Here is a 27,857-nt window from a genome sequence, read left to right as displayed (position 1 = left end):
ACTGAAATGCTAAATATAGAATGTAAAGACTGAAATGAAAGTAACACAAATAAATAACACTTGCTTCTACAGTGCAAATTGTATGTTGTGAATGTATAAGTTACATTTAGTGCTTACAAAAAGTTTAAACAGTCACACTTAATGTCACCCTGGTAATTGTGCGTCTTATTGGTCTTTCTTTTTTTGTGTATGCAGTGTAGTTGTAGCTGTGTCAGTCCCAGGATATTAGAGAGACAAGGAGGGTGAGATAATATATTTTATTGGACCATCTTCTGTTGGTGAAAGAGACAAGCTTTTGAGCCACACAGAGCTCTTCTTCAGGTCTGTGTGGGTCGAAAGCTTGTCTCTCACCAACAGAAGTTGGTCCAATAAAAGATATTACCTCACCCACCTTTCCTTTTTTGTGGACAGGTTTAAACATAGTTTATATGATATTAAAAGTTCTATCCATTCCTTTTAGACAGTTTCTTTTTCCTTAAGCAGAGAGGGAAACTTCAGTTTTTAATAGGAAATAGTAAAACTTTTTTAGAACTGATAAATTATAAAGGAGGTGTTTAAAGCTAAAACATTTGACAATAAATAATACTTGTCCATAGCTGTAGAAGTCTCAAGTTTAGCTAAAGATTTTACTCCTCTCTTTTCTTTATATGGAAGTTCATGCATCAGACCTGCTTTATTTTAAACAATCTCAACTTTGTTTATTAGCATTTAATGTTAAAATCAGGCAGTTTTTTGCAGAAGTATTGGACATTTTTATTTACCTATTTTCAACTATATTTTGAAAATATAACACATTCCATTCAAATATTTTGTGCATTAAGCACTCATTTTTATGTGAAGTGTAGCTTGGAAAACAGTGCAGCATTCCACATTATAGTGCAATATTCCATTATACATTGGAGAATTTTGGTGAATTTTTCTTCATATTGTAGTTTGAGGAATTTCCTTGTATAATCTATTTACATGTGTTCACAGAGGACATCAAAATAGCATAGTCAGACACCTCTGATGCACAGCACTTATTTGTATTCTTTTCACACAGCAGTTCATTAACAGATGATTACTGTGCCTGGCTTTTCAGCTTGCTCTGTATTTTGATTGTTAAATGGGATGAAGCAGAATTTCCAGCTGACAAATGGATCTGCAGACCACATCCCCTCTGTCAATTGAATGTCATGACACCTAAACCAGTATGCTGTTGCGATTAGAAAGCTGTTTATGAAGTATAGCCAGGGGACATTCATCTCCATGTAGGCTGGAATCTGAGCACCAAGCAACAAGATGATCATCTGAAGAAAAACAAAAGGTGTCCAGGTGCCAAGAAAGCAGATGAGGAGTCTTGTCAAAAGCTGCTTTTTACAGACAGTGCAATCGCAGTCAGATGCATATGAAAAGATTAAAACAGTCACACTTGTAAAGGAAATAATCCGGACGGACCGCACCATAGTTATAACTTCTGACCAACAAATCACAAGAGCCACGCCTATAACAAACAGGATGGTTAATGATAGCCAGTAGCTCTGAATACTGATATAGAAAGGGCATGTAAAAAAGTGGTTCTGTATTTCTAATTCTGCAGAGACAGCTGGAACTTTCAGAATATAAAAGAGGACTGAAATCCATATAAAAACCACAGCAAGTATATAAAGTAGTCTTTGACCTATGCTAGCAGGTTTAGGGGTTTGAGCTATAGTCATGTAATAATCCAGAACAGACACAAGACAAACTGGGTAATGCAAGACACCATACATAAGGGAAATTATCTGAGTGAATAGACAGATGTGGTACTTGGTAAATCTCACACCCCAAAGTGCAAAGTCCTCAAAATAGGAGATGAAAGCTATATTCACCAGAAGTGTGAAGTCAAGGAGTGCCAGTGAAATACAGAAATATCCCATAAAACTTTGTTTTACATCCAGTCTTCTAACTCGCAACATGAAGAGATTGAGCGACACTTTTCCAAGCATAATCAGGAGCAGCATACAGCTAGCTTCAAGAGGTTGATTGAGTTGGCTGTAGTATTGAAAGGAACAATTTGCACAAGACATGGCAGCCATTCTTCAAGGATAAGAGCCAGCAAAATAAATCTTACAGGACGCAGTGGTTCATACCTGAAAAGAGAGTTAATGACAGTCTTGGAAAGTATATTAACTGATTACTGTTGTAACTCCCCTGCCAATCATAACTTCCCCCCCTGGAAGAGATGTTACAAGCCACTTGACTTTCAATGGTCCCTTGAAATGTGTAATCCACTTATGCTAAACAATCTGTTCCATCTTGTATTTAGCTGCGACACTCTTAGTACATTTCCCAGACCTGAAGAAGAGCTCTGTGTAATCTCAAAACTTGTCTCTCTAATTCCTGGGACCAACACAGCTACAACAACACTGCATACAATCATAACTTCGTTGTCAGTCGAGCAGTTATAAAACTCCTACTTGAATTTTCACAAGTCTTTGATTGTGTATAAAGCTTAAATGAAATACCATTTTATTGACAGCAAGTTCCTTTATCTTCTGTACATGTTCTTAGTTTTGGGAATTAAAAGATCTGTCATCTTAAATAATTTAAATTTAGATTTTATTTTTACTGAGCGATTTCACTATTTGTTTTCCATTTGGATTTTTTGGGTTTCTTTTTATAACTTGTTTGCATAGGTTCATTTCTATACAAAGTGACCCTGGGATGGCTGCTTCACCTATATCGGCATGATAACATCCTCATGCTTATGCTGTCCTCTGGAAGAAGTCATTTTGCTTTCCTCCATTTTTCCTAGAGAATCAGGATGTGGTAAGATCAACTGTCCTTATCTGTGTATTTAGAGAAGTGAATAAGAGTAAGTGAATTAGATTGCCACCTAATATAATTTTAAAAATCTGTTTCCTAATCCCACAAAGCCAATAACTATCACTTTTTCATTTTTTTTTTAAAAAGTGGCTTTCTCTCCTCACCCAGTCTTCTACAAAGAAGCCACTACAACCCTGTGGGTGATGTCTGCTCGCTTACTTTCTCCTCTGCCTGCTTCTTGGAGAAAATTGGGTGTGGGGTGCTTTAAGCCACAGTTTCCCCAGGAGTAGCTCCTCCTGATCGGCTGAGGAAGCCTTACAGATTGAAGCAGCCCAAGTCTAGAGCACTCTTAGGCCCCTGTGCACAGAGGCATGTGTAGTATGGAAGTACCAGTTGTAGTTAAGGTAGAGTTAAGTTTTGCACTTTCAGCCAATGTTCAACTATTTTGTTACATATGAAGAACATAGTGTATCCTTCCCTAAATTACAGTACTTTGAAATTAGAATTAATTTTCTGAAAATTTACAAGTAAATCCATTAACTAGGTTGAGTTAAATAATCAGAAGTGGGTCCTTTAAAAAATTAGTATTGGGTGTCAGACTTTTTGTGTCTAATGGTTTCAGAACAGAGTATGACACTTCAAATCATTAAAACTCAAATTTTGTGCATCGGCTACATTTGAAGAATTTTGGGGAGAATTAATGGTAACTTTTTGACATTATTCTTCATAACAGTTTCTCTTTCAGCAGAGACTGATAAATAATATTCCACTATAGAGAATTCTACAAAGAATTGCCCTCTTGCAAAATGGCAGCCATCTCCTCCTTTTGTTCACTATGAGACTAAGGCTACCAACTGTCCTCAAGGGTGTCAGGGGCCATCATCACTCTGAGGGAATCTTGGTTTCACTTCTGTTGGGAACAGTTGGAGGCTGTGGCCATTTTGAAAACATGCATCTTCCTGTGTTAAAAAACTGAGGCAGGAAAGGTGGGCATATACTAGTGCCAAATCGTGTTTGCCATATTCACATGAGTGAGGTTCCAATTCAACTCCCACTGATTTCAATTAATTTTGAATTGGACCTTTTAGTTCAATTAGCTTCAATAATACTCACTTGAGTAAGGTAAGTAGGATTTGGCCTTTAATAACAGGGGTTCTATTTCCTTAGAGAACTTGTATGTTACCACTTCCATAGTTAAACTCATCTTTAAACATATCTTTCTCAGCTTTTACACATAATTAAATACCACTTTCCCAAGATCGTTTTATATTTTCCCTATTGTAACTAATCTAATCCCATTCTCCATCCTGTGTAGGATCCCATCATGGGTGAAAGTAACTTAAAGGACTTACCGGTATGCCGGAGTCCTGAACAGGGGGTGGGGCCTCAACTGGAAGGGGCGGGACCTTTAGAGCCCCAGGCCCTTTAAATCACTGCCAGAGTTACCAGCTTCAGAGCCCGGAGCCCCGGGCGGCGATTTAAAGGGCCCAGGGCTCCAGCCGCCACTACTGCCCCGGGCCCTTTAAATTGCTGCCAGAGCCGGCAGAGATTTAAAGGGCCCGGGACGGTAGCGACGGCCGGAGCCCTGGGCCATTTAAATTGCTACCTGAGCCCTGCTGCTGGAGCCCTAGGGTAGCAGCAGCGGGGCTCCAGCAGTGATTTAAAGGGCCAGGGGCTCCCAGCTGCCGCTACTGCAGTGGGGCCCCGGGCCCTTTAAATCGCCGCTAGAGCCCCAGGTGTCCTAGCCACCTCTGCTACCCAGGGGCTCTGGCAGCTTCCCTGGGCCCTTTACATTGCCACCTGGGGAAGCTGGTCCGGTATGCCGTACTAGGGTGTACCGGCTTACTTTCACCTCTGGATCCCATTAATTTGTCATGTTTTTAGTTATTGTGATATGCAGTCTTAACTTCATCCTAAACTCTAATAGGGTGCTTATAAATACTGTATCATCATTATTAAAGAGCCTCCTGTTTCTTGAAAGCATGGTCCATAGCTCCCTGTGAGAGAGAGAGAACATAAGCTGTCCTTTCATTCAGTAAGAATGATCAGTTCGCATTTTTTCACAAATAAGAATCTTTGCAGTCTCTATTATACTGCAAATATAACACTTATAATTATCTTAATATAACTTCATATATCAGATCTAGGCATTTTCATGAAACATTTTCATTAATCTTCCCTACACTTTACCCTTCTCTCCTTCCTTATCCCAATTCTCCCCTCAGAGGTTTCTGCTTCAGTTCTCAATTTTTTTCAGCTGCTACAGATCAACTTTTGCTTCCAACATTCTATTTTTAACAAGTTAAAAAATCTATTGTCCAAAATAAAATCTTTCCAGGGGAGCTGAAAAACTTTTTACCTGCCAAGACTTTAGTCAGGGTATTATGTTCCTCTTGCAACACTCATCTGTCTGTCAGAGAGCTGCAAGCATTCACCCTGCATTAGGGTGGTGTGATCAACTGTTGCAGGGGAAAACCCCAGAACTCATGCCATGGCCATTAAGGTAAATAAATAAAGAATTATTCTTCCATACTCTTTTATGCCTGATTTATTTATATTTAAATCTCCATCCACATCTTGTGACCATTTTGCATAAATAGTCAACATTTGTGAACTAGGTGTAATTTAAATACTACTCTCAATGGGAAGAGAAGACAGGGTTATCTGGAGTTTGAATTTTACTGTCTCCCCAACTTTAATGATAGCTAGTGGATATATACCTCAGTTAGAAGGTAGCCCTAAGGCTTTCAATATACTATACACGCATTTATACTATTAAAATAATTGTACATTTGAAAGCATATTGTCAAGTTCAGGACACATTTAACCTGGTTACACTTTGACAGATCTTTCCACGTTTAATCAAACAGCCATGAAAATACTTTACAGGTGAACTGAAAATCTGCTCAATGAGGAGGCAAATATTGGTCCAAGCTTAACAAATGGCTCTTAATTTTGTTTGCACCATCACCTATAAATGTTGTTTGCATGTGCAAATTTAGTCACTGGTGCATAAATACCTTGCAACACTGGCAACAACAGTGCCATGCGAACATCTATTCTCACTTTCAAGTGACGTAAATAAGAGGCGGGCAGCATTATCTCTCATAAATGTAAACAAAGCAATTGGCTGAACTAGAAGTAGGACTGATTGGAGTTGTAGGCTCTAAATTTTTACATTTTTTTTTTTGAGTGCATTCATGCTTTAAGTCAATTTACTGTGTGCAACATGGCCCACATTTTCAAAAGTGCACATCATGCAAAAGTTCACTCTGTAATTGTGTACTGGCTGTTGCATGTGCACAAGTCAGGCTGGAGCAATTTTGTGTGTGTGTAGGCAAAGAACATTATACAATATAAGTTAAAGCACTTATGAATGGATGAAAAAATAACCTGTACTATTCTGCATACATCAATTCTTCTACCTGCTGAACATGTGAGGAAGGACCTTGGTCAATCAGCATCAAAAGGGTTAGTGGTATTAACTCCTGAACAATAATACCAGAGTCCTTTATTCAAAGAGAGAGAACTTTTGCCCATAGCTCCTGCCCCAAATGTTGTTGCTGTCATTTTCAACTATCCAGCTACTAGTTAAGTTGTGTCAGCATTTCTATTATAAACCACTATTTTCAAAAGGCCTAAAAGGTTCACTGTGGGGTGAAACTCAATTCATGTAGTCATAACATTTTGTTTTCATAGAATCATAGACTATCAGGATTGGAAGGGACCTCAGGAGGTCATCTAGTCCAACCCCCTGCTCAAAGCAGGACCAATCCCCAACTAAATAGGGGGGAGGGATAGCTCAGTGGTTTGAGCATTGGCCTGCTAAACCCAGGATTGTGAGTTCAATCCTTGAGGGGGCCACTTGGGGATCTGGGGCAAAAATCAGTACTTGGTCCTGCTAGTGAAGGCAGGGGGCTGGACTCGATGACCTTTCAAGGTCCCTTCCAGTTCTAGGAGATGGGATATCTCTATTTATTATTATTATAAATCATCCCAGCCAGGGCTTTGTCAAGCCTGACCTTAAAAACCTCTAAGGAAGGAGATTCCACCATCTCCCTAGGTAACCCATTCCAGTGCTTCACCACCCTCATAGAGAAAAAAAGTTTTTCCTAATATCCAATCTAAACCTCCCCTACTGCAACTTGAGACCATTACTCCTTGTTCTGTCGTCTGGTACCACTGAGAACAGTCTAGATCCATCCTCTTTGGAACCCCCTTTCAGGTAGTTGAAAGCAGCTATCAAATCCCCCCTCATTCTTCTCTTATGCACACTAAACAATCCCAGTTCCCTCAGCCTTTCCTCATAAGTCATGTGCTCCAGCCCCCTATTCACTTTTGTTACCTTCCGCTGGACTCTTTCCAATTTTTCCACATCCTTCTTGTAGTGTGGGGCCCAAAACTGGACACAGTACTCCAGATGAGGCATCACCAATGCCAAATAGAGGGAAATAATCACGTCCCTTGATCTGCTGGCAATGCTCCTTACTTATACAGCCCAAAATGCCGTTAGCATTCTTGGCAACAAGGGCACACTGTTGACTCATATCCAGCTTCTCATGCACTGTAACCCCTAGGTCCTTTTCTGCAGAACTGCTGCCTAGCCACTCGGTCCCTAGTCTGTAGCAGTGCATGGGATTCTTCCATCCTAAGTGCAGGACTCTGCACTTGTTCTTGTAGAACCTCATCAGATTTCTTTTGGCCCAATCCTCTAATTTGTCTAGGTCCCTCTGTATCCTATTCCTACCCTCCAGCATATCTACCACTCCTCCCAGTTTAGTGTCATCTGCAAACTTGCTGAGGGTGCAATCCACGCCATCCTCCAGATCATTAATGAAGATATGAACAAAACTGGCCCCAGAACCGACCCTTGGGGCACTCTGCTTGATACCGGCTGCCAACTAGACATGAAGCCATTAATCACTACCTGTTGAGCCCGATGATCTAGCCAGCTTTCTATCCACCTTATAGTCCATTCATCCAGCCCATACTACTTTAACTTGCTGGTAAGAATATCGTGGGAGTCTGTATCAAAAACTTTGCTAACGTCAAGGACTAACATGTCCACTGCTTTCCCCTCATCCACAGAGCCAGTTATCTTGTCACAGAAGGCAGTTAGGTTAGTCAGGCATGACTTGCCCTTGGTGAATATATGCTGACTGTTCCTGATCACTTTCCTCTCTTCTAAGTGCTTCAAAATTGATTCCTTGAGGACCTGCTCCATGATTTTTCCAGGGACTAAGGTGAGGCTGACTGGCCTGTAGTTCCCTGGATCCTCCTCCTTCCCTTTTTTAAAAAGATGGGCACTATGTTAGCCTTTTTCCAGTCATCTGGGACCTCCCCCAATCGCCATGACTTTTCAAAGATAACGGCCAATGGCTCTGCAATCACATCTGCCAACTCCTTTAGCACCCTCGGATGCAGGCATCCAGTCCCATGGACTTGTGCTCGTCCAGCTTTTTTAAATAGTCCTGAACCACTTTTCTCCACAGAGGGCTGGTCACCTCCTCCTCATACTGTGCTGCCCAGTGCAGTAGTCTGGGAGCTGACCTTGTTTGTGAAGACAGAGGCAAAAAAAGCATTGAGTACATTAGCTTTTTCCACATCCTCTGTCACTAGCCCACACTTTCCTTGACCACCTTCTTGTTGCTAACATCCCTTGCTAGCTGCAACTCCAAGTGTGATTTGGCCTTCCTGATTTCTCTCCTGCATGCCTGAGCAATATTTTTATACTCCTCCCTGGTCATTTGTCCAATCTCCCACTTCTTCTAAGCTTCTTTTTTGTGTTTAAGATCAACTAGGATTTCACTGTTAAGCCAAGCTGGTCGCCTGCCATATTTACTATTCTTTCTACACATCGGGATGGTTTGTTCCTGCAATAAGGATTCTTTAAAATACAGCCAGCTCTCCTGGACTTCTTTCCCCCATGTTATTCTCCCAGGGGATCCTGCCCATCAGTTCTCTGAGGGAGTCTGCTTTTCTGAAGTCCAGGTTCTGTATTCTGCTGCTCTCCTTTCTTCCTTGTGTCAGGATCCTGAACTCTACCATCTCATGGTCACTGCTTCCCAGGTTCCCATCCACTTTTGCTTCCCCTACTAATTCTTCCCTGTTTGTGAGCAGCAAGTCAAGAAGAGCTCTGCCCCCAGTTGGTTCATCCAGCACTTGCACCAGGAAATTGTCCCCTACACTTTCCAAAAACTTCCTGGATTGTCTATGCACTGCTGTATTGCTCTCCCAGCAGATATGATGATTGAAGTCCCCCATGAGAACCAGGGCCTGTGATCTAGTAACTTTTGTTAGTTGCCTGAATAAAGCCTCGTCTATCTCATTCCCCTGATCTGGTGGTCTATAGCAGACTCCTACCATGACATCACTCTTATTGCTCACACTTCTAAACTTAATCCAGAGACACTCAGGTTTTTCTGCAGTTTCATACCAGAGCTCTGAGCAGTCATACTGCTCTCTTACATACAATGCAACTCCCCCACCTTTTCTGCCCTGCCTGTCCTTCCTAAACAGTTTATATCCATCCATAACACTATTCCAGTCATGTGAAAAGCGAGAAAGAGTCCTGTGACAGCTTATAGACTAACAGACATATGACGAAGTGGGTATTCACCCACGAAAGCTTATGCTCCAATACGTCTGTTAGTCTATAAGGTGCTCCAGGACACTCTTGCTTTTTACAGATCCAGACTAACATGGCTATCCCTCTGATACTAGTCATGTGAGTTATTCCAATCACATCATAATTCCTTGACTGTGCCAGGACTTCCAGTTCTCCCTGCTTGTTTCCCAGGCTTCTTGCATTTGTGTATAGGCACTTAAGCTAACTCGCTGATCACCCTGCTTTCTCAGTATGAGGCAGGAGTCCTCCCCTCTTGCGCTCTCCAAACACTTTAAAACAAACCTTACTGTATTATAACTGCCACCAAAACAAAGTTGTTTTTTAAAATATATTAGAGACAAGGGATGAGGGTTGCACGGAGTAGAAAACTTAATCTTTTCTTTTTCTTGGTCTTGTGGTGAGAGCAATGGGCCAGAGAGTGGTGTTTAGGGAAGAAACAGTATTCGTGCCAGCAAGTGACTGGCCACAGAAAATCAACACTAGAACTGGGAGTAAAACCCTGGCGTTCCATTGCATACTCTGCTCTGACTGTTCAACACATCGCTTCTCTTAGAAATCACAGGTCTCGGGGTGGGTGGGGTCTCTCCCCTGGTGGGTGAGAGGGGTCTCGGGGCGACTCCCTCCCAGCGGGTGAGTCGGGCCGAGGGGCTCTCTCCCCTGGCGGGTAAGGTGGGGTCTCGGAGCGAGGTCTCGGGGTGGGAGGGGTCTCTCCCCTGGCGGGTGAGGTGGGGTCGCGGGTGAGTCGGGCCGAGGGGGTCTCTCACCTGGAGGGTGAGTCGGGCCGAGGGGCGAGCCAGGGTCTCTCCCCGCGCGGGTGAGGTGGGGTCGGACCGAGGGGGGCGGGAGAGTGTCTCCCGCAACCGGCCGGGGCGGGCAATGCAAGCAATGGGGCGGGCGGTTTGTGCCGGTGGTGGGAGCTCTAGGGATGGGGGGAAGCCCAAGCTCGCTGAGCTCGGAGGAGCCAAACCCACCTGCAGACGCCGCCTCCTCGCCTGGCAGCCCGAGGGAAGTGGCTTGCTGCGCCCCAGCCTCCTTCCCCCAGCCCCGGACGGGGCTGCCTCACAGCTCCCCGGTCGGCGCTGTCCCGTGCCGCTCTGGGGGCTCGTGGCTGCTCCCCCAGTTTCCCTGGGGGGGCAGCTGCGGCTGGCGGGGTCCCCCCGGGCTCCGCCCTGGGACGTGAGACGGGCCTGGCGGAGGAGCAGCCGCCCACAGGGAGGGGACTGCTGGTGCGGAACAGCGCACACAGCACTGCCCTGCCTGGCGCCCGCGGCGCTGGGCGGGCCCGCAGAGCCGGTTGGGTCCGACGAGAACAGGGTGTAGCCGCACCGCAGGGCCCCTCTGCCGCTCCCCTGGGGGTGGCTGGCCCCGCACGCCCCCTCCACCCGGGGCGGGATGAGGCCGATCACACGCCTTTCCCTAGCTAGCTGGACTCCTGCTGGCCGGGGTCAACGGCGCTGGCACCCAGACTGGAAAGCTAGTTTGCTTAGTTTCTCTCCTCCCCGGGGCCCCATGCTGGGAAAACAGGCGCCCAACTTCCTCATACTTGTGCGCGTCTTCAGGTCCCAGGAGCGCAAAAGGTCAGAGCATGGAGCACGGGGGTGTTTGGGTACAGGACTTTGGGCTGTCCTGTTTCTAGTCAGAGACTCCTAGACGTGTAGGGCTGGCCGGCACCTGGAGAAGTCATCAACAGAATCAGCTAAACCTCCACCAGCCTTGCGCCAGGGGGTTTGGCCAACCTGCTCTTAAAAACGCCAGTGATGGCGATTCCACAACCTCTGGTGGAAGCTTGTTCTAGACAGGGCCGGTGCAAGGAAGTTTCGTGCCCTAGATGAAACTTCCACCTTGCGCCCCTTGCCCAGCCCTGCGGCAGCTCTCAGCCCTCCTGAGGCACCTCCCTGCGGCAACTCCCCACCGGGGAGCCATGCGGCAGCTCCCCACCCCAGCTCACCTCTGCTCTGCCTCCTCCCCGAGCACGCCTTCCCCACTCTAATTCTCCTCCCCTCCCAGGGTTGTGGCGCCAAACAACTGATTGGCGCCGCAAGCCTGGGAGGCAGGAGAAGTGGAGCAGCGACGGCGTGCTCGGGGAGGGGGCGTAGCAGAGGTGAGCTGGGGTGGGGAGCCCTGTGGCAGCTCCCCCCCTGCCCTGAGGCACCCCCGCGGCAGCTCCCCACCCCTCTCGCCCGGGGAGCCGTGCGGCAGCTCCCCACCCCAGCTCACCTCTGCTCCGCCTCCTGCCCGAGCACACCACCCTCGCTCTAATTCTCCTCCCCTCCCAGGCTTGCGGTGCCAAACAGCTGATTGGTGCCGCAAGCCTGGGAGGCGGGAGAAGTGGAGCGGCGCCCGCGCGCTCGGGGAGGGGGCGTAGGAATACTGTAAAAAAAATTGGGGGCACCGCTTTTTGGTGCCCTCAAATCTTGGCACCTTGGGAAATGCCTAGTTTCCCTTAATGGTAGCACCGGCCCTGGTTCTAGAGCTTAACTACCCTTGTGGTGGTGACCCCTCTCTCCGATGCCCAGCCAGGGCCATTGGAGCAGTGGCAATAAGCACACGCAGGGAGGCAGACGGTGGAGTTCACAGTAGCTGCAGTCTTTTGGGGAGACTCTAAGCCATTGTTGGAGCTACTGGGCGGGGAGGAGAAGATTGTGAAGGGAGCCTGATGGGGGTATTATTGTGTAGATTGAAGTTAGAGACTGGGGACTGTGCTTGTGCTCCCTGAGTGGGAGATGGGAACCAAGCACTCCTACCCCTGGTCTAGGGCAGTGTTTCCAAAAAGGTTGGTCCTAACCTACCAGTGGATTGCAGAAGGCACTAGGCAGCAGGTCACAGGCGCAGTGAGGAGGAGAGAACTGGGAGGGGAGTTGTAGAATAAGACTGCCCTGCATTCACCCCACAGCAGTGGCTCCAGTCCTGAAGTCTGGGTCCTGCTCCCCACTCCAGGTACTACAACCTGAAGCACAAGGTTACACTACTGCTCCTCTGTGATGATGAAGGGGCAAACAGGCCACATTTGAGTGAGTGCTGCTTTGGGATGAGCTCACTTTCTCCCCCCCTCCCCTCTTCCCCACATACAGGGGCCTCCCCTCAGCGCTGGGCTGGGATTAGGTTTGCAGTGCTGAGGCACAAGGTGCTGTTGTGCGTGGTGGATGCTCCCTTGACAGGGCAAGGGGCAAGAGTAGGCAAAGGACGCTGATCCCTATGATTTTGTGCCACCACCATGAATTTAGACCATGGCTGGGCCACAATAAAAGACAAAATGCAGATGGGTGGGGGGGGGGGGGTTGCCTTAGTAAAAAGTTTGGGAACCAGTGGGCTAGGGATCAGTCATGGGGCCCATGAATAGTCAAGTCCAAGTGAAATCAGCAATCTACAGCATCAGGCTCCAGGAATTTTCAAGTTTGGAATATGGAGTGTACATGTTTTGTTTTGAAATGATTTTGTTGGAGTTTGAATGTTTAGTGTGCTGTTATATTCCTTTTCTAGGCACTCAGCTGATAGAGAAGATAATTCCAGGTGAATGTGGATACTGTTTCCTACTGTGTTACAGTGATCCTTAGTTTGCAACTTGCCAGCATTTGCCAGGGAAACATGTTGAGACCCAAACAGTGAGGGATGAGGATGTTGGTCCAGGAGAAGATTTATTTTATAAAGTGTAATTACTGAAGCGCAGTAGGAACTTGATCCAAAGTCTAGTGAAGGCAATGAAAAGAGACCAATTTTAAACCCCACTGTGATTGATCAAAGTGAAGGACATACTCCCAATAAAATATTAGCACCTAGAGCCCATAATAGGTGCTTTTTAAAATAAGTTGCCATAAATGAAGTCTTGTATACAGTGGGGATGGCCAGTGGATGTGCTTAGTGATTAACAATTAATATGCCTGCTCAAACCCCAAGCTTGTGTGTGGCAGCTGGGCTTACTGGCACATGAGGTGATTATCCCATTCATGGGCTCTCCACATCCCCCTGCCCTCAGCACAGGGGAACCTGTGGCAGCTCCACTGCCAGGGACTTCTATTCCTACTGCGTGATGGGTAGGAATTGTAACAATCTAACTGAGGATTTCCAGAATGCATAACGCTGGTTCCCACCTCATATATTTGGACCAACATGATCATGATGTTGTCATTCTTGTGTAGTCAATGGGAATTAGAGCCATGGAGAAGAGGGCAGGATTGGGCCCTGAGTCTGTTCCCCATTACAGAGAAAATCCTCTGAATACTTGACAAGTCAACCCTTTTGCACCATGTTTCCACACTTAAGACTCATTAAAAAACCAGGAAACAAATTTGGGAATTCTGCCTAGTGTCCTGGTTACAATGGCATTAAAATTATTACCATTACATAGTGCTTTTATTGAATGTTTTCATATCCACAGTACAGCTCAAATGTTATCTAATCTCATAACCATATTTGTTCTTTCATAGGAGAACTTCGTAGCGAGCTGGTAAACCTTTACATGTAACAATACTGTGTATACAAATGAGAAGATATTTCCCCCAGGAATCTTTCTTTGAATAGAATGTAAATATGGTAAAGAGACAGGACTTGACTCTAGCTGAGGATATATGATTTAGGGTGTGTTCAGGGCAAATACAATGTCATTGTTCTGTGGAAAGGAGGTAGCCCCTCCCTCTGGGAAAGTGGGAGGTGGCTCCTCCCCTCAGGAGGAGGGGAAGTGAGTTGGAGAAGAATGGGGACAGTTGAGGGACAGAGGCAAGCAGGGGGAACCTGAGAGAGAGACAGAGAAACAGTCTGGGAGTAGCTGAGAGAAAGAGAACAAGGGGAGGGGCTAGACAGAGGGAAACCGGGATTGAGAGAAACCAAGAGTGGATGGAGAGGCTTAAACGGGGCAGGACAGACAGAGAGACATGCAGGAGAGGGGCCCTTCAGTTTTAGAGCTGTCTGGTCAAGTCAGTCCATATTTGATGGCATGTTCCTTGAGCATCAGATCCAGCCATCTCTTATCACTCCTTCATACTGTCCCGGAGAACCAAAGGTCCTTCAGATCCCATGGGTTCGGTCTACTGTGTACCTCTGCATAATGACAGGTTTCAGAGTAGCAGCCGTGTTAGTCTGTATCCGCAAAAAGAAGAACAGGAGTACTTGTGGCACCTTAGAGACTAACAAATTTATTAGAGCATAAGCTTTCGTGGACTACAGATGCATCCGAAGAAGTGGGCTGTAGTCCACGAAAGCTTATGCTCTAATAAATTTGTTAGTGTCTAAGGTGCCACAAGTACTCCTGTTCTTCTTTTTGTGTACCTCTGTAAGCAAACACCACTGGAGTCAAGTCCATCTCCACAGGAAGTTCTCAGAGGCGCTTGAGGTTCAAAGACTCATTTGGGCATTAGACAGCACCTAGTGAAAGATTGGGAAAAGGGGAACCTTGAACTAATAATAATAATAATCTATAAGATAATAGCCTGTGCATACACATATATATTGAGGGACCGGGTTATATATAGTTAAGTACACTTAGTAGTAAGTTATTGTGTGTGTATTCAAATCATTTTTATGATATATATTATTAATATATTTAATGTTATTGTAGGTAGATGGAATCCAGTTCTGTTTGTTCTGGTTTACATAAAATCCCTGTTACGTGGTTTTTTGTTTTAAAAAGACAACCAATTGTATTGTCTTACCTACCGTTAAATAACCTTTTTTCACAAAAAGAACAGGAGTACTTGTGGCACCTTGACTAACAAATTTATTAGAGCATAAACTTTCGTGGACTACAGCCCACTTCTTCAGATGCATATAGAGTGAAACATATTGAGGAGATATATATACACACATACAGAGAGCATGAACAGGTGGGAGTTGTCTTACAGTGTAACACCCACCCAGCTCTCACCTGCCAAGTAAATTATACCAGTCAGTGGTTTTGGGACGGGGTGACCCTCGACTGTATTTCAAATTATAACACAATAACTACTCTGAGAGGTCAGTTTATAATAATTTTAGAAGAGGAATGGTTAGCATTAAAAGCAAAAAGCAAGCTGCTTTTCCCGTCCTTGATGTTCTGAAAGATTAAGGTCTCTTTAGTAATGAAGCTAGGAGATTGTTGCAGGAGCTTTTGTGGATGTTCAAAACAAGCAATGACTTCAGGAAGGAAATGTGTCAGATTTAAAGCTAGTTGACTTTGATTGCGTATTATCTTTGATGTGTAGCTTCTGTTTTTTTTTTAATCGAGTTAAGAACTTTCCTTAACCACTTTCTTCCTGTTTCCAGATCAAGCTATTGACTTTTGTGTTTTTTTTAAAGCCACTTGCTGATATGGTATGTTAAAGATATTACGGTATTTTGGATTGTCTATAGAAATTCAGAAATAAAGTCTTTTGGGATTGTTTCAGTGCATATGGAAACTTTGACTTCTCTTTAAGCACAAACTCTTATTTAATATACTCTAGTATAGCTAAAAGCTGAGTCTTTAACCCATTACATTACTATTTTAATATTTTTTCAGGAAAGTTTACAAATACTTAACTCCTTTAAAGATAAAAAGTCCTGTAGATTTGCTGCCTATAGCTACTTCCTTGCACTTTTATAGAACCTCTTGTGATGAGTTTGGTCACAGAAATTCCCTCAAGATTGTCACTAGATGTGCTGGGATACCACTGAGAACAAACTCCCCTGCCAGAGAAGCCTTCCCTCCACTCCCATCTTGCTGAGCTAGACACACCAGTCCGCTACAGCGCGGACCAAGAGGTTGGGGGCACGCACCCTGCAGTTCACAGAGACTAAGATTCGCTTATCCCAGGGGCTTCTCAGTTAACAGGGACTTTCCCAACACTCAGTATTCAGTCTTTCTGGGAGCCTAAACCCCCAAATGAATCCATTTTACTCTGTATAAAGTTTATATAGGGTAAACTCATAAATTGTCCACCCTCTATAACACTGATAGAGAGATATGCACAGCCGTTTGCTCCCACAGGTATTAATTATTTACTCTGCATTAATTAATAAGCAAAAGTGATTTTAAGTATAAAAAGTAGGATTTAAGTGGTTCCAAGTAATAACAGATAGCTACACCAATCTACACTAGTTGATCTGATTCTTGATGCTGAATGTTAGGCATCAGAGGACATCCCTTATTAAAAGGGACAAGTGAGCTTCACTCTAAGATATAAGGCACCAAATAAGGAACATTCTTGTAACATCACATACCCAGTGAATTTTCAGACAGCTACACTATGGAGACTAGACCAAATTCATCTCTGGAATAAGGATCACAGCTCCCAGTGAAATCAATAGAAGCTATGTCTGCTTATTGCAGGGCAGGCATGGCTCACGATTTCTAATTACAAGTGTCACTCGTAGCTCTCTCTTTCTGGGAGCAACCAGTTTAGCTGCACTGAGATTACCTAATTTTTCTTAACCTAAGGAAAAAACATCATTATGGCAGGTTTCAAATCAACACTGCAAAATAGAAACCTTAAACTATCTTACGATGCAGAGAACAAACTCACTTAATTCCCAATACCATTTTCCATTTCCTCATGCCAACAAGAGCTCATCACCACACAACAGAGCTAGAAGGGAATAAATGCAGGTAGTTGACCTTTTATAGTTTCCTCTCCTGTATAGGTTCTTCCTAGAGAAGAAAGAATTTGGCGCATTATTAGGAAGTTGCAAGGTTTAGATTGACCACCTGTTGTTCTCAACTGCAAATTGAGACACTGGCTCAGATTCCACTGCATTAAAGTGACAGTACAGAATTCAATACAGAGTCTATATATAAAGAACATTACAGTTTTGTTTAACACTGACCTGGTCCGAGCCAAGTAGGTTCCATTTTCTCAAGTCAAGTTATCCATGACCCCCTTCTTTTTCTTAATTTCTTCTAGTCATAACTCAGTTTATCCTCCTGTAGCCTCCCTCATAGCTGTATTGTCAGCAACTCAATGAGCTGAATTTCTAGTTGTATAATGACCTCAAGTGATTGTACCCTAAGCATGTCAGACAAGAATTCCACATTATTCTGAAAAGCCTCTTCTGATTTTTTCTGGAGAACAAACTGAGCATTACTACAGCATATAAGATATAGCTGTGGAGTTTTATATTGATAAATGAGCTTCATAAGTATGAACTATTCAAATGAATGAAATACCCCTCAGAGATCAAGTGTCACTAGCAATTTCTAATTGTTTGAGGATGATCACCCTGTTAGACTTACAAAACCTAGGGCCAGCAAGAGGCTATAGAATCCTTCTGCGAGTGTGAGGATAAGGGAGAGATAGGGATTAGTAGTGAGAGCACTTAGTTGACATGAAGAAGGATAAGAAATGGAATTGAGGGTTGGGAGCCAAGACTGTATTCTAGTCCCAGTTTTGCCATTGATTTACAGCATGAGCTTCAGCATTTAAAGTTAATTAGATTAATCTAACTAGAGTAAACATAAAAGTGCCCCTTCCTGGAGTTCAGCTTGGTCCTGTGTCTTTCAGCTGTGGAGCCCAGCATTCTGAAAGGCATTCTCTCCCTTCTGGTTCCCAAGAAGCCACTGTTTAAAATCTTCCTTGGACACCTATATAAGGTGAGATAAAGTTAATTTTTTGTCACCGGGACCAGGCAATGCCCTCTTGTGTCTGATCTGAAGTCAATGGGAATCTTTCTACTGAACTCAAATGGGAATGATGGTTTAAGCTCTGTGTCTGTTTTGCATTGTTGTGAAAGCTGTCATGCTGATATTCTATTCCTTTCATTGAGAGAAGTGAGGTGATATCAATCTACCTACGCTGGCTGCTCCCAGGAAGAAAGTTGCTTTCTAGTGAACCTTACAAGTGAGCCACATTTTCTCCTTCTGTGACTTCACTGGGAGCTGTACTCCTTATGCCTTTAGTCACTTAACATTTGCAATTCTGGCCTCACTTCACTTAATTTGCAATTCTGGTACTGCTATAAATGGCCTTTCATAATCTAGTCCCTCAGTAATTGAGTAATGTCTCTATGTCTCTGCCCTGAAGTTACAGTCAGCTAGGAGGGACTGGCTTTTGGTTCTTAGGAGCAAATCTACAACACAGCTTTCTCAGTTTAGGGTTGATGTTAGGGCACTATGCAAAGCCCAAGTACTATGTCAGGTTCATTCCTATTTGGCTTTTGATTCCCCTTGTGTTTTTCTCCCCTCCCCACAATGTATTAATCCCATTCCTTACATTAACTGGGAATAGTTTCCGCTTTTGTGGTTAGGAAGGTTGCAGGAAGTCTATTGTGCTTGTGGTAAATGTTTTGGTTCTTGTTGGTGGCCTGCCTACTTGGCCTTCATTTGTGATGTTAATGTGTGCTGATTTCATCATAGGATGCTTATATGCTGGTCTCTTGGATATAAATAGTCCACTCCATTCCTCAATTTCCTCTTCTATATGAGGTGGATAGTGATATTTACTCATCTCATAGTGATGTTGTGAAACTACATAGCTAATAGTTAATGCTTTAAATGCCCTTTGAAATCCTCCTTAAGTACAGGAGTGCAAAGTGTTGTTAGTTTAATAACAGTTGTCCTGTGCATCATGTTTGTCGGAGTATAAGTGCTGTAGGGCTGGGAGCTGGTCTTTTTATATGTTTTATAGCACTGTCTACTGTGCTGTTTAAATAATAATGGGCCAAATTATCCCCTCTGCCTGAGAAGAGGAAGAAAACCAGCAGGAGTGTCTAGACAAGGAGGTTGGTTCCCTCTGCAACATCATACCTTTGTCCTTGAACCTCCCAGAGGGCCTTTGACTAGAATAGGGATTCCTATGTGGGGATGGAACAGGTTGGAGGCAGGGTAGAGGGTGGTACAGGAAGGGGGGTTAACTAAGATTTTTGCTCTGGGCTTATGCACAGCTGCTTCACTCTAGGTGTCTGGATGCCTATCTCCCACCTAAGCCCCAGGGCAATTCATGAACCAGGGGAAGATAGGCATTCGACTGCTAGTCTTGCCCACAGGACCCGATCTGATAGGTGCCCTCTGAGTATGCATACCATATTGGGCCCCATTCAGAAGTCAGCTAAAGGAGGAGGAGATGGTGATCATCTTATAACTTTAAGTCCAGTGGTTAGAGCACTCATCTAGTATGTGGGAGACCCAGGTTCAATTCTCCCCTCCCTGCAGTAGTGGGAGACTGGGGACTCCCAACTCTCAGGAGAGTGCGCTGACCACTGAGCTAAGGGATAGTCTGACATGGGATTCCTTCAGTCTCTCCTGTTGAAGCTGTATCATTGAGAAATAATGAAAGACTGATTGGAGCAGGGGGACTTGACCAAAGGACTCCTGTCCCCTAGGTGGGTACTCTAACCACTTGGGGTATAGGAGGGTGCTCTAGGCTGGGACAGAGGGGTTCAGAGGGCTGGAGCAGGAGCAGGGCTGGGACAGGGGGATGGGGCACAGAAGGGGGTCAGGGGTGCAGGCTCCGGGCAGTGCTTACCTCAAGTAGCTCCTGGAAGCAGCAGCATGTCCCCCCTCCGTCTCCTACATGGAGGTATGTCTAGGCAGCTCTGTGCAGTGCGCCATCCGCAAGTGCCGCCCCTGCAACTCCCATTGGCTGTTGTTGTGGAGCCACGGCGGGCAGGGAGCCTGCTTTAGCCTCGTTGTGCCGCCAACTGGACTTTTAATTGCCTGGTCAGCACTGCTGACCGGAGCCGCTGAGGTCCCTTTTCAACTGGGCGTTACGGTAAAAAAACGGATACCTGACAACCCTACTCAGGGTTGGTGTAGCCTATTAGAATGGAGAGACACTCCACTCTCTCATGACAACTTTATTACTTTAGACTGAGAGTCCATGTTTTGCTCTGTGTGGAAAGTTGTTAATGCTAGTAGAGCACCTACCATTGGCAAGTGACATTCTGGCACTCACAGGAGGTAAATTCAGAAGCAATTGGTGCTCAATTTTATTGTGTTTGCTGTTTCATTCCATTTCAGGGGTTAAATAAACTTGCGAAAAATGAGAAATTCGATAATTCTTTATTTTAAAAAGGTGATTACTCTTATAGTTTGGAAAGATGCCACAAGCTAGCCTAGTGAGAGTCATGTGTCTGATCACCATTTCCATGGACTCTTACAAAAAGTAGCCATGCAACAAGCAAACTTACTACTGGGTATTGCTGTACACTATGAGGTAGTAAGCATTTTGGCCACAAGTAAGTGTTTGCAGGATAGGGCCCTGATAGAGTTTAGTATTGTGCTTCAGGTTTAATTGCAATTAGATACAAACCAGAGCAAGTTATATATCCTGGAGTTAACTCCTAGAATATAACTGGCTGCACGCACACACCTGGATGACATCAGTGATCAGAACTCTGAAATCCCTCTTCACCACAGTTTCTTTTTCTCTGTATTCTTGAATTCACAAAACATACCGAATTACATAGGAAATTTGTGAGATGATATTTTGCTTTTCAGGAACTGGTGTGGCTTTTCTTGTTGTCACCTGAAACATTGACTTATTTACATTGTGACATTTCCTGTTGCTTCCTATTACCAAATCTCAAAATGTAACAAAGCAGTACACTGAGGAATGAGTTAGAGGAAAGGCACCTTCCAGTGGAACCGATCAGTGGATATGCCACATGCATTATCCTCCATCTTATCATAACTTACTAGGTACTCATGCAATATGACCCGTGTGCTACTGTGTTGAACTCTGACAATTGGAATGAATGAGATTTTGTTGTCTCATTGGAATGTGTTGCAAAATCCTCCCTCTCAGTAAGGAAACACTTAAAACCCGCCTTAAAAAGAATCTCAAGTGAAGATGCCTCCTTCCAACTGAGTTAATGACTTGGCTGGACTGGTGTGTGTGTGTGCGTGTGGACTGGTGTATGAAGGAAGAGAACTAAGTTCATATTCCACTCTGTCTTACTATTGTTGTCTATGACTCACTATCTTGATCTATTCCTATCTGCTCAACTGTGCTCTCAGAATGGACAGACCTTGGGATGTTACCCCATCCTAGGGAAATAAAATGCAGCATATGTGAGACCCACTGGTTTCTTATGTTTGTTTGTTTGGGGTTTTTTGAGCATTTCTTTATATGTAAAACAAACATTATTTTCTTTCTTTGACTGGGTGGCTCTTTTGGATTTTTCTTTAGAGGGTCCCTTGCATCTTACTCAGCTTTGAGAGCGAGAGCTCAGGTCACTGAAGGACTGAAATCAAGGAATGTACCTAAGACAGATGGCTTTGACCTAGAAAAATACAAAAACTAAATGCAGTTCTGTCTCTGGACAGTCGCTCATTACTCATTTCCTCCAGCCAGGCATTGATCCTGTAAAAACAGAAATCTTGAGGATCACTTAGATTCTTACTGACCCATCTCCCTTTTAGATCTGAATGGATAACCTCTTGGAAAAAGTATCCTCTCTGCTCATTCATGCATGCACTGTGAGTTGAGCTGGTCAGACTCGGCTCATTGTGTAAACTGGTTATCGCCATGTAGGCCACATGCTTCCATAGAAGCCTCTGTTGATCTCATAAGGCTTATAGGGTTCTCCTTTAAAGCTTTTGAGTGTTATGTCTCAGGAACAATGTTATAAAAATTGGATGTGGATTCTTTTACAGGTCTCCTGAAATGGTGGCGGTGAATGGCTCTATCTCCTTAAACAGGGAAGGTACCAAGACATCTCCCCTACTTACAGGAGCCTATTTTAAAACCTGCTTCTTCTCAGTGCAGAATCAAGAGAAGATTCAGACCTTTCAATGTCACTGTCTGTATAAATGAAAATCCCAAATGTTCTATTGGACATTTGTTTTCCTCTCTCCTCTTTCTCCTGGGTCTCTAGATCTGTCTGATGTGGCATAGGTGACATCTCAAAGGGTTAATTTATACAAGGCGATGTCTTACACAGGCAGCTAGCAGAAGTGCGATATCTTAAGGGAAATCACAGCCAAAGAGTGTTCTGACAGTTTAATGCTTCTAGCTTGATACCCTGGCTCTGAGCTTTGGTGGGCAGCATTTCTGTGGAATCACACACAACTGCCGTGCTCCCTCAATCTAGCTCATAGGTGCCTCATCATAAGAATGGAGTAGGGCCCTACGTGCTAGGAGAGGCTGCAGTCATTGTGGAAAGGAAGAGAATATAATATTGGGGCATAGGGACACAGCACCTGGACTAGGAGACTGACAGAGTTGGGAATCAAATGAGGATTTTCTGAGTGGGAGCTAACTGTATATAGCTGGCACTTATGTATTGCAGAGACAGGTGCCTTAGAAATATCCATGAGACCTGTATAGGTATTTAGAATGTGTGCATCACCATCAATCATGGTATCTGAGTGCTATAAAACTTACATAAGAGATTTGGGTCCCAGTTCTTTCTCTGTGCTGAGTGTAGGAATGGATTGGTGGCTGGAGGTGAGGGGGGATGGCTTTAAGCCACATTTGCATTCCATGTACTCTGTTTGGAAGTGCTATAGCCCCAGCATGGGGTACAGCAGCCTTAAGGCTGCTTCCACTTTGCTTCCCATGGGTCCCTATCCATCGCTTCCCCCAGCAGTCAGTGTGGTAGGTGCTTGAAAGTTTGTTTATTGCTCATTATTTAATCTCCTCTGAATTAATCTGGTAATTGCTATTACTCCATATGCAGTGTCTCATGTCCGAGTGCTTAAAACAAACAAACAGATCACGTAGAATAAAATTTCTCAAAAATTAAATACCTTGCACTTGAGAAGAGAGGTCATTTTGGGCCCTATCCTGTGAAGTGCTGAGCGGAGCTCTGCCAGCCTCTTTTGATTGCAGTGAGAGATGAGAGCCCTAAGTGTGGCACAGGATTGTCCCCTTCTTCACTATCTTTTCTTTAGCACCATGTTGATTTTAACTATGTGACAAAGCCCCCACAAGCTTTTTGTTAAGCATCTATCAGTAAGTATTGTAAATAATGGGCTGGATTGCCCCTCCAGATTTAGGATGTTGGCATTTACACCTGCTTGCAACTGTGGACACGTTTTAGGGTGGTGGCAGTTAGGGGTAGCTGTGCAGGAGAGGGAATTCACCCGGGCTTGTGGCATGCGGGAAGTGGTGCCACCTCTGCCAGGGGAGAGCAGCTTTAAATGTTGGCTGGCGCTTCATAGCAGATACCTTTCCAGCAGCAGAGTGGGGGAAGTGCTGAATCAGTGCATCATCCAGGTACTGTTGCACTGGCGCAAGGCAGGACCCTGGTAGAGCCAGGGTTGCAGTTAGCATGCACAGCATGCTACTGGGAGCTCACAGCCTGGGTTCTGCAGTGAATCTGGCCCTAGTGTGTTTCATGTCACAGCTTCCTCAAATTTGTGTGGTTTAAAAACTGTCATTGTCCTGCAAGGAGTGCAGAGAGCACAAAAGGCTGTTGCAAGAGAAAAGCTGTGGTGTGTTGGTTGATCAGCTTCCTGTTTACCATTGTAGAGAAACAGAGTTTACTTCCCTGCTGCTGCTGAGTCCTTGCTGTTTCTTCCTCTCCCGGGAATGAACTAGAGATTATGCTGGGGAATGGACAGGGAACTCCGCCTTCCATCTTGGAAGCAGTCAAGGTTTTCTCTGCATTATTCATGCAGTCCTTTGAGTTTGTTTGCTTCCTTCTCCCCTGCCCGCTAAACAAACACTTCAGGGCCAACAAGCCTACAATAGCAAACCAGCATGCAGCCCCAGTGGAAGAGAAACACTGGGGAAAAGAAACAGACTTACACCTATCCAGTGAGCCTCCTCCTCCATGTCTTCAACCCCTTTAACCCTTCCACCAACAAGGCGCTATATTGCAGCCTCCAACTTTCCAGCAAAAGATGGTTGGTCCGATGAGAGTCCCTTTGCAGCTCATTAAGACAATTCTGAAATTGCTCCGAAGGACTAGTACAGAAAAACAGAATGGACTCCCTGCTTCCATGATCAGAAGTTTGTGTGCTGCTTCTGCATCACCCCCAGCTCTGGCTGGTTCAAGCCAGGTTATTCTTGTTAGGCACTGGGGTACATTGGAGGTAATGAATAGTTCCATGCACTATGACCCTACATCTCCTTAAACTTCCTAAAGAGCCCAGCTGCAGTGCCCTGCTTTAGAAAGGTGCAAGCTGTTTTCTCCTCATGGCTGCCTCACCTCCTCTCCTCCCCTCCTTTCGTGGTGTCTTGTGTTCAAGGGGCTAGTTGATAACCGTTCTTGCACTCAGAAAAGAACAGTAAGTGCAGTTGTGACTGGCCTCTGCATAGGCTCACAGAGTCTTCTCCCTGCAATTGGACATCTTACAATTTGTCCCTCAGGGAGCAAGATATAGGATCAGAAGCATATCTAAGCTTCAAGCTTCCAAAGAGATTAATAATGTAAGCGTGTACTGGGAGAAATGAAAGGACCTGAGAGTGGCAGGAACTTCTGTCAGGAGTATTGTATGAGAAACTAGTATGTTTATTTAAAAAAAAAAAAAGGTTGGGCTGAGACAGTATGTGGTGATAAAGGTTTTATTGTATTAAATGGAAACTTAATAAACTATTTAATTGACAGAGGAAAAAAGAGCCACGTGTTTATAAAAAAAAATTGTTACATCTAAGAAAAATACTGCACTACTGTTCCATTAACGGGATGTTTTCTGTTTCTTATAATCTGTCTCTTAAGGGATTCCTTATTGCTATTAATTAGGGCTCTTGTTCAGACCTATTTCCTACCATTTGTTCCTGGGCTGTTTTTCTTAAGTAGATACTTCAACAATTTCCGTTGTCAACTTTTAATTCAAAAAGCTTCTCTTAGTCGTAATCTGTTTCCAGATACTCAGTTGAAGACCAGTAAACCCTACTGTACATCGGTGTATTCTTCTGCTGCATGTCGCAGCTCATCTTTCACACAGGTCACAAATGATATTCAAATCCAGCTTTGAATCATGATCAGTATTTCATTTACTGAACTAGCAAGTTTCTTTAATATTTATAACTGCAGCATGTTTCCCCATCTGTGATGTAACCATTGCTCCTGCTGTTTTCTCTGCTTGTCTTTATCTGGTCGTAACAGCTTTGGTAGTTGGATAGGCAGAGGTGCATACTGTAAGACTCTGCCTCCCCTGCAATGAGAATCATACTGGTAAACACAGATGGAGCTGGCAGGTGGACCAGGCCTAAATGAGAGGTGCAGTTATTTATAATGCTGTTTGTTCAGCAGCTGGAGCAATAACTCAGATAACTAGTTTACCAATAACTTTTCTCTCCTTGTTTGTTTCTGAAGTTGCTGTCTGGTGATGGGTGCTATATAGGAACTGAGATAGTTTGGTTTGAGAGCTATTGCATTATACTCACTGCAAGCAGAAAAAACGGTCCTCAAGGAATCAATTGGTCCTCAAGGAATCAATTATGAAACATTTAGAGGAGAGGAAAGTGATCAGGTACAGTCAGCATGGATTCACAAAGGGGAAGTCGTGCCTGACTAACCTAATTGCCTTCTATGATGAGATAACTGGCTCTGTGGATGAGGGGAAAGCAGTGGATGTGTTATTTCTTGACTTTAGCAAAGCTTTTGATACGGTCTCCCACAGTATTCTTGCCACCAAGTTAAAGAAGTATGGGCTGGATGAATGGACTGTAAGGTGGATAGAAAGCTGGCTAGATCGTCGGGCTCAACGGGTAGTGATCAATGGCTCCATGTCTAGTTGGCAGCCGGTTTCAAGTGGAGTGCCCCAAGGGTCGGTCCTGGGGCCAGTTTTGTTTAATATCTTTATTAATGATCTGGAGGATGGTGTGGACTGCACTCTCAGCAAGTTTGCAGATGACACTAAACTAGGAGGCGTGGTAGATACACTAGAGGGTAGGGATCGGATACAGAGGGACCTAGACAAATTAGAGGATTGGGCAGAAAAAAACCTGATGAGGTTCAACAAGGACAAGTGCAGAGTCCTGCACTTAGGACGGAAGAATCCCATGCACTGCTACAGACTAGGGACCGAATGGCTAGGTAGCAGTTCTGCTGAAAAGGACCTAGGGGTCACAGTGGACGAGAAGCTGGATATGAGTCAACAGTGTGCTCTTGTTGCCAAGAAGGCTAACGGCATTTTGGGCTGTATAAGTAGGGGCATTGCCAGCAGATCGAGGAACGTGATCATTCCCCTTTATTCGACATTGATGAGGCCTCATCTGGAATACTGTGTCCAGTTTTGGGCCCCACACTACAAGAAGGATGTGGAAAAATTGGAAAGAGTCCAGCGGAGGGCAACAAAAATGATTAGGGGTCTGGAGCACATGACTTATGAGGAGAGGCTGAGAGAACTGGGATTGTTTAGTCTCCAGAAGAGAAGAATGAGGGGGGATTTGATAGCAGCCTTGAACTACCTGAAGGGGGGTTCCAAAGAGGATGGAGCTCGGCTGTTCTCAGTGGTGGCAGATGACAGAACAAGGAGCAATGGTCTCAAGTTGCAGTGGGGGAGGTCCAGGTTGGATATCAGGAAAAACTATTTCACTAGGAGGGTGGTGAAACACTGGAATGCGTTACCTAGGGAGGTGGTGGAGTCTCCTTCCTTGGAGGTTTTTAAGGCCCGGCTTGACAAAGCCCTGGCTGGGATGATTTAGCTGGGAATTGGTCCTGCTTTGAGCAGGGGGTTGGACTAGATGACCTCTTGAGGTCCCTTCCAACTCTGATATTCTATGATTCTATGATACCTTCTTGTAACTGTTGTTCTTCTAGATGTGTTGTTCACGTCTATTCCAATCAGCTGTGTGCCCACCGCATGCATGGTCGTCAGAAACTTTTTCCCTTAGCAGCTCCCGTCGGGTCGGCTAGGGAGCCCCCTGGAGTGGCACCTTCATGGCTCAATATATGACCCCCACCCCAGTTCCTAATTGCCAGCTACTCCGAAAGAGGCAAAGGAGGGTGGGTATTGGAATGGACATGACCAGCACATCGCGAAGAACAACAGTTACAAGAAGGTGAGTAACCGTTTTTTCTTCTTCGAGTGCTTGTTCATGTTGATTCCAATCAGGTGACTTCCAAGCTCTCCCCCAGAGGTGGGGTCAGAGTTAAGGAATCACCGATTGAAGAACCACCCTGCCAAAAGCTGTGACCTCCATAGCATGCTGGCTGATGGCATAGTGGGTGGTAAACGTATGCACCGAAGACCAGTTTGCCACGTTGCAGCTCTCCTGGATGGGCACCTCAGCCAGGAAAGCGGCGGACAAGGCTTTAGTTCATGTCGAGTGGGTCGTAATAGCTGGGGCTGGGACCTTGGCGATGACATAGCAGGTACGGATGCAGTCCACGACCCAGGAAGAAATACCTTATGAGGAGACTGGAAGCCCCTTCACCTGGTCTGCCACCGCTACAAACAGTTGATTCGACTTCCTGAAAGGCTTTGAGTGCTCAATGTAGAATGCTAGCGCTCTCCAGACATCTAGTGAGTGAAGCCTTTGCTCCTGCGCATTCGCATGTGGCTTGGGATAGAAAACTGGTAGAAAAATGTCTTGGTCAATGTGGAATTGGGATACCATCTTGGGCAGGAAGGCTGGGTGGGCCCTGAGTTGTACTTTGTCCT

At 44.7% G+C, this 27,857-nt stretch overlaps 1 protein-coding gene across 1 annotated transcript; it reads right to left on the bottom strand.

Moving 5' to 3' along the window:
• Positions 1 to 284: 284 nt before the first annotated feature.
• On the bottom strand, positions 285 to 10,802 carry GPR160 (G protein-coupled receptor 160). The gene is made up of 2 exons (XM_034780663.1): positions 10,387 to 10,802; positions 285 to 2,111 (listed from the first exon to the last, which is right to left on the bottom strand). The coding sequence occupies exon 2, from the start codon at positions 2,055 to 2,057 to the stop codon at positions 1,050 to 1,052; it is 1,008 nt and encodes a 335-aa protein (XP_034636554.1). The 5' UTR covers positions 2,058 to 2,111; positions 10,387 to 10,802; the 3' UTR covers positions 285 to 1,049.
• Positions 10,803 to 27,857: the final 17,055 nt, after the last annotated feature.

This window comes from Trachemys scripta, chromosome 9 (assembly GCF_013100865.1).
Source record: "Trachemys scripta elegans isolate TJP31775 chromosome 9, CAS_Tse_1.0, whole genome shotgun sequence".
In the NCBI taxonomy this organism is placed as follows: domain Eukaryota; kingdom Metazoa; phylum Chordata; order Testudines; family Emydidae; genus Trachemys; species Trachemys scripta.
This window is presented reverse-complemented; position numbering and strand designations above follow the sequence as displayed.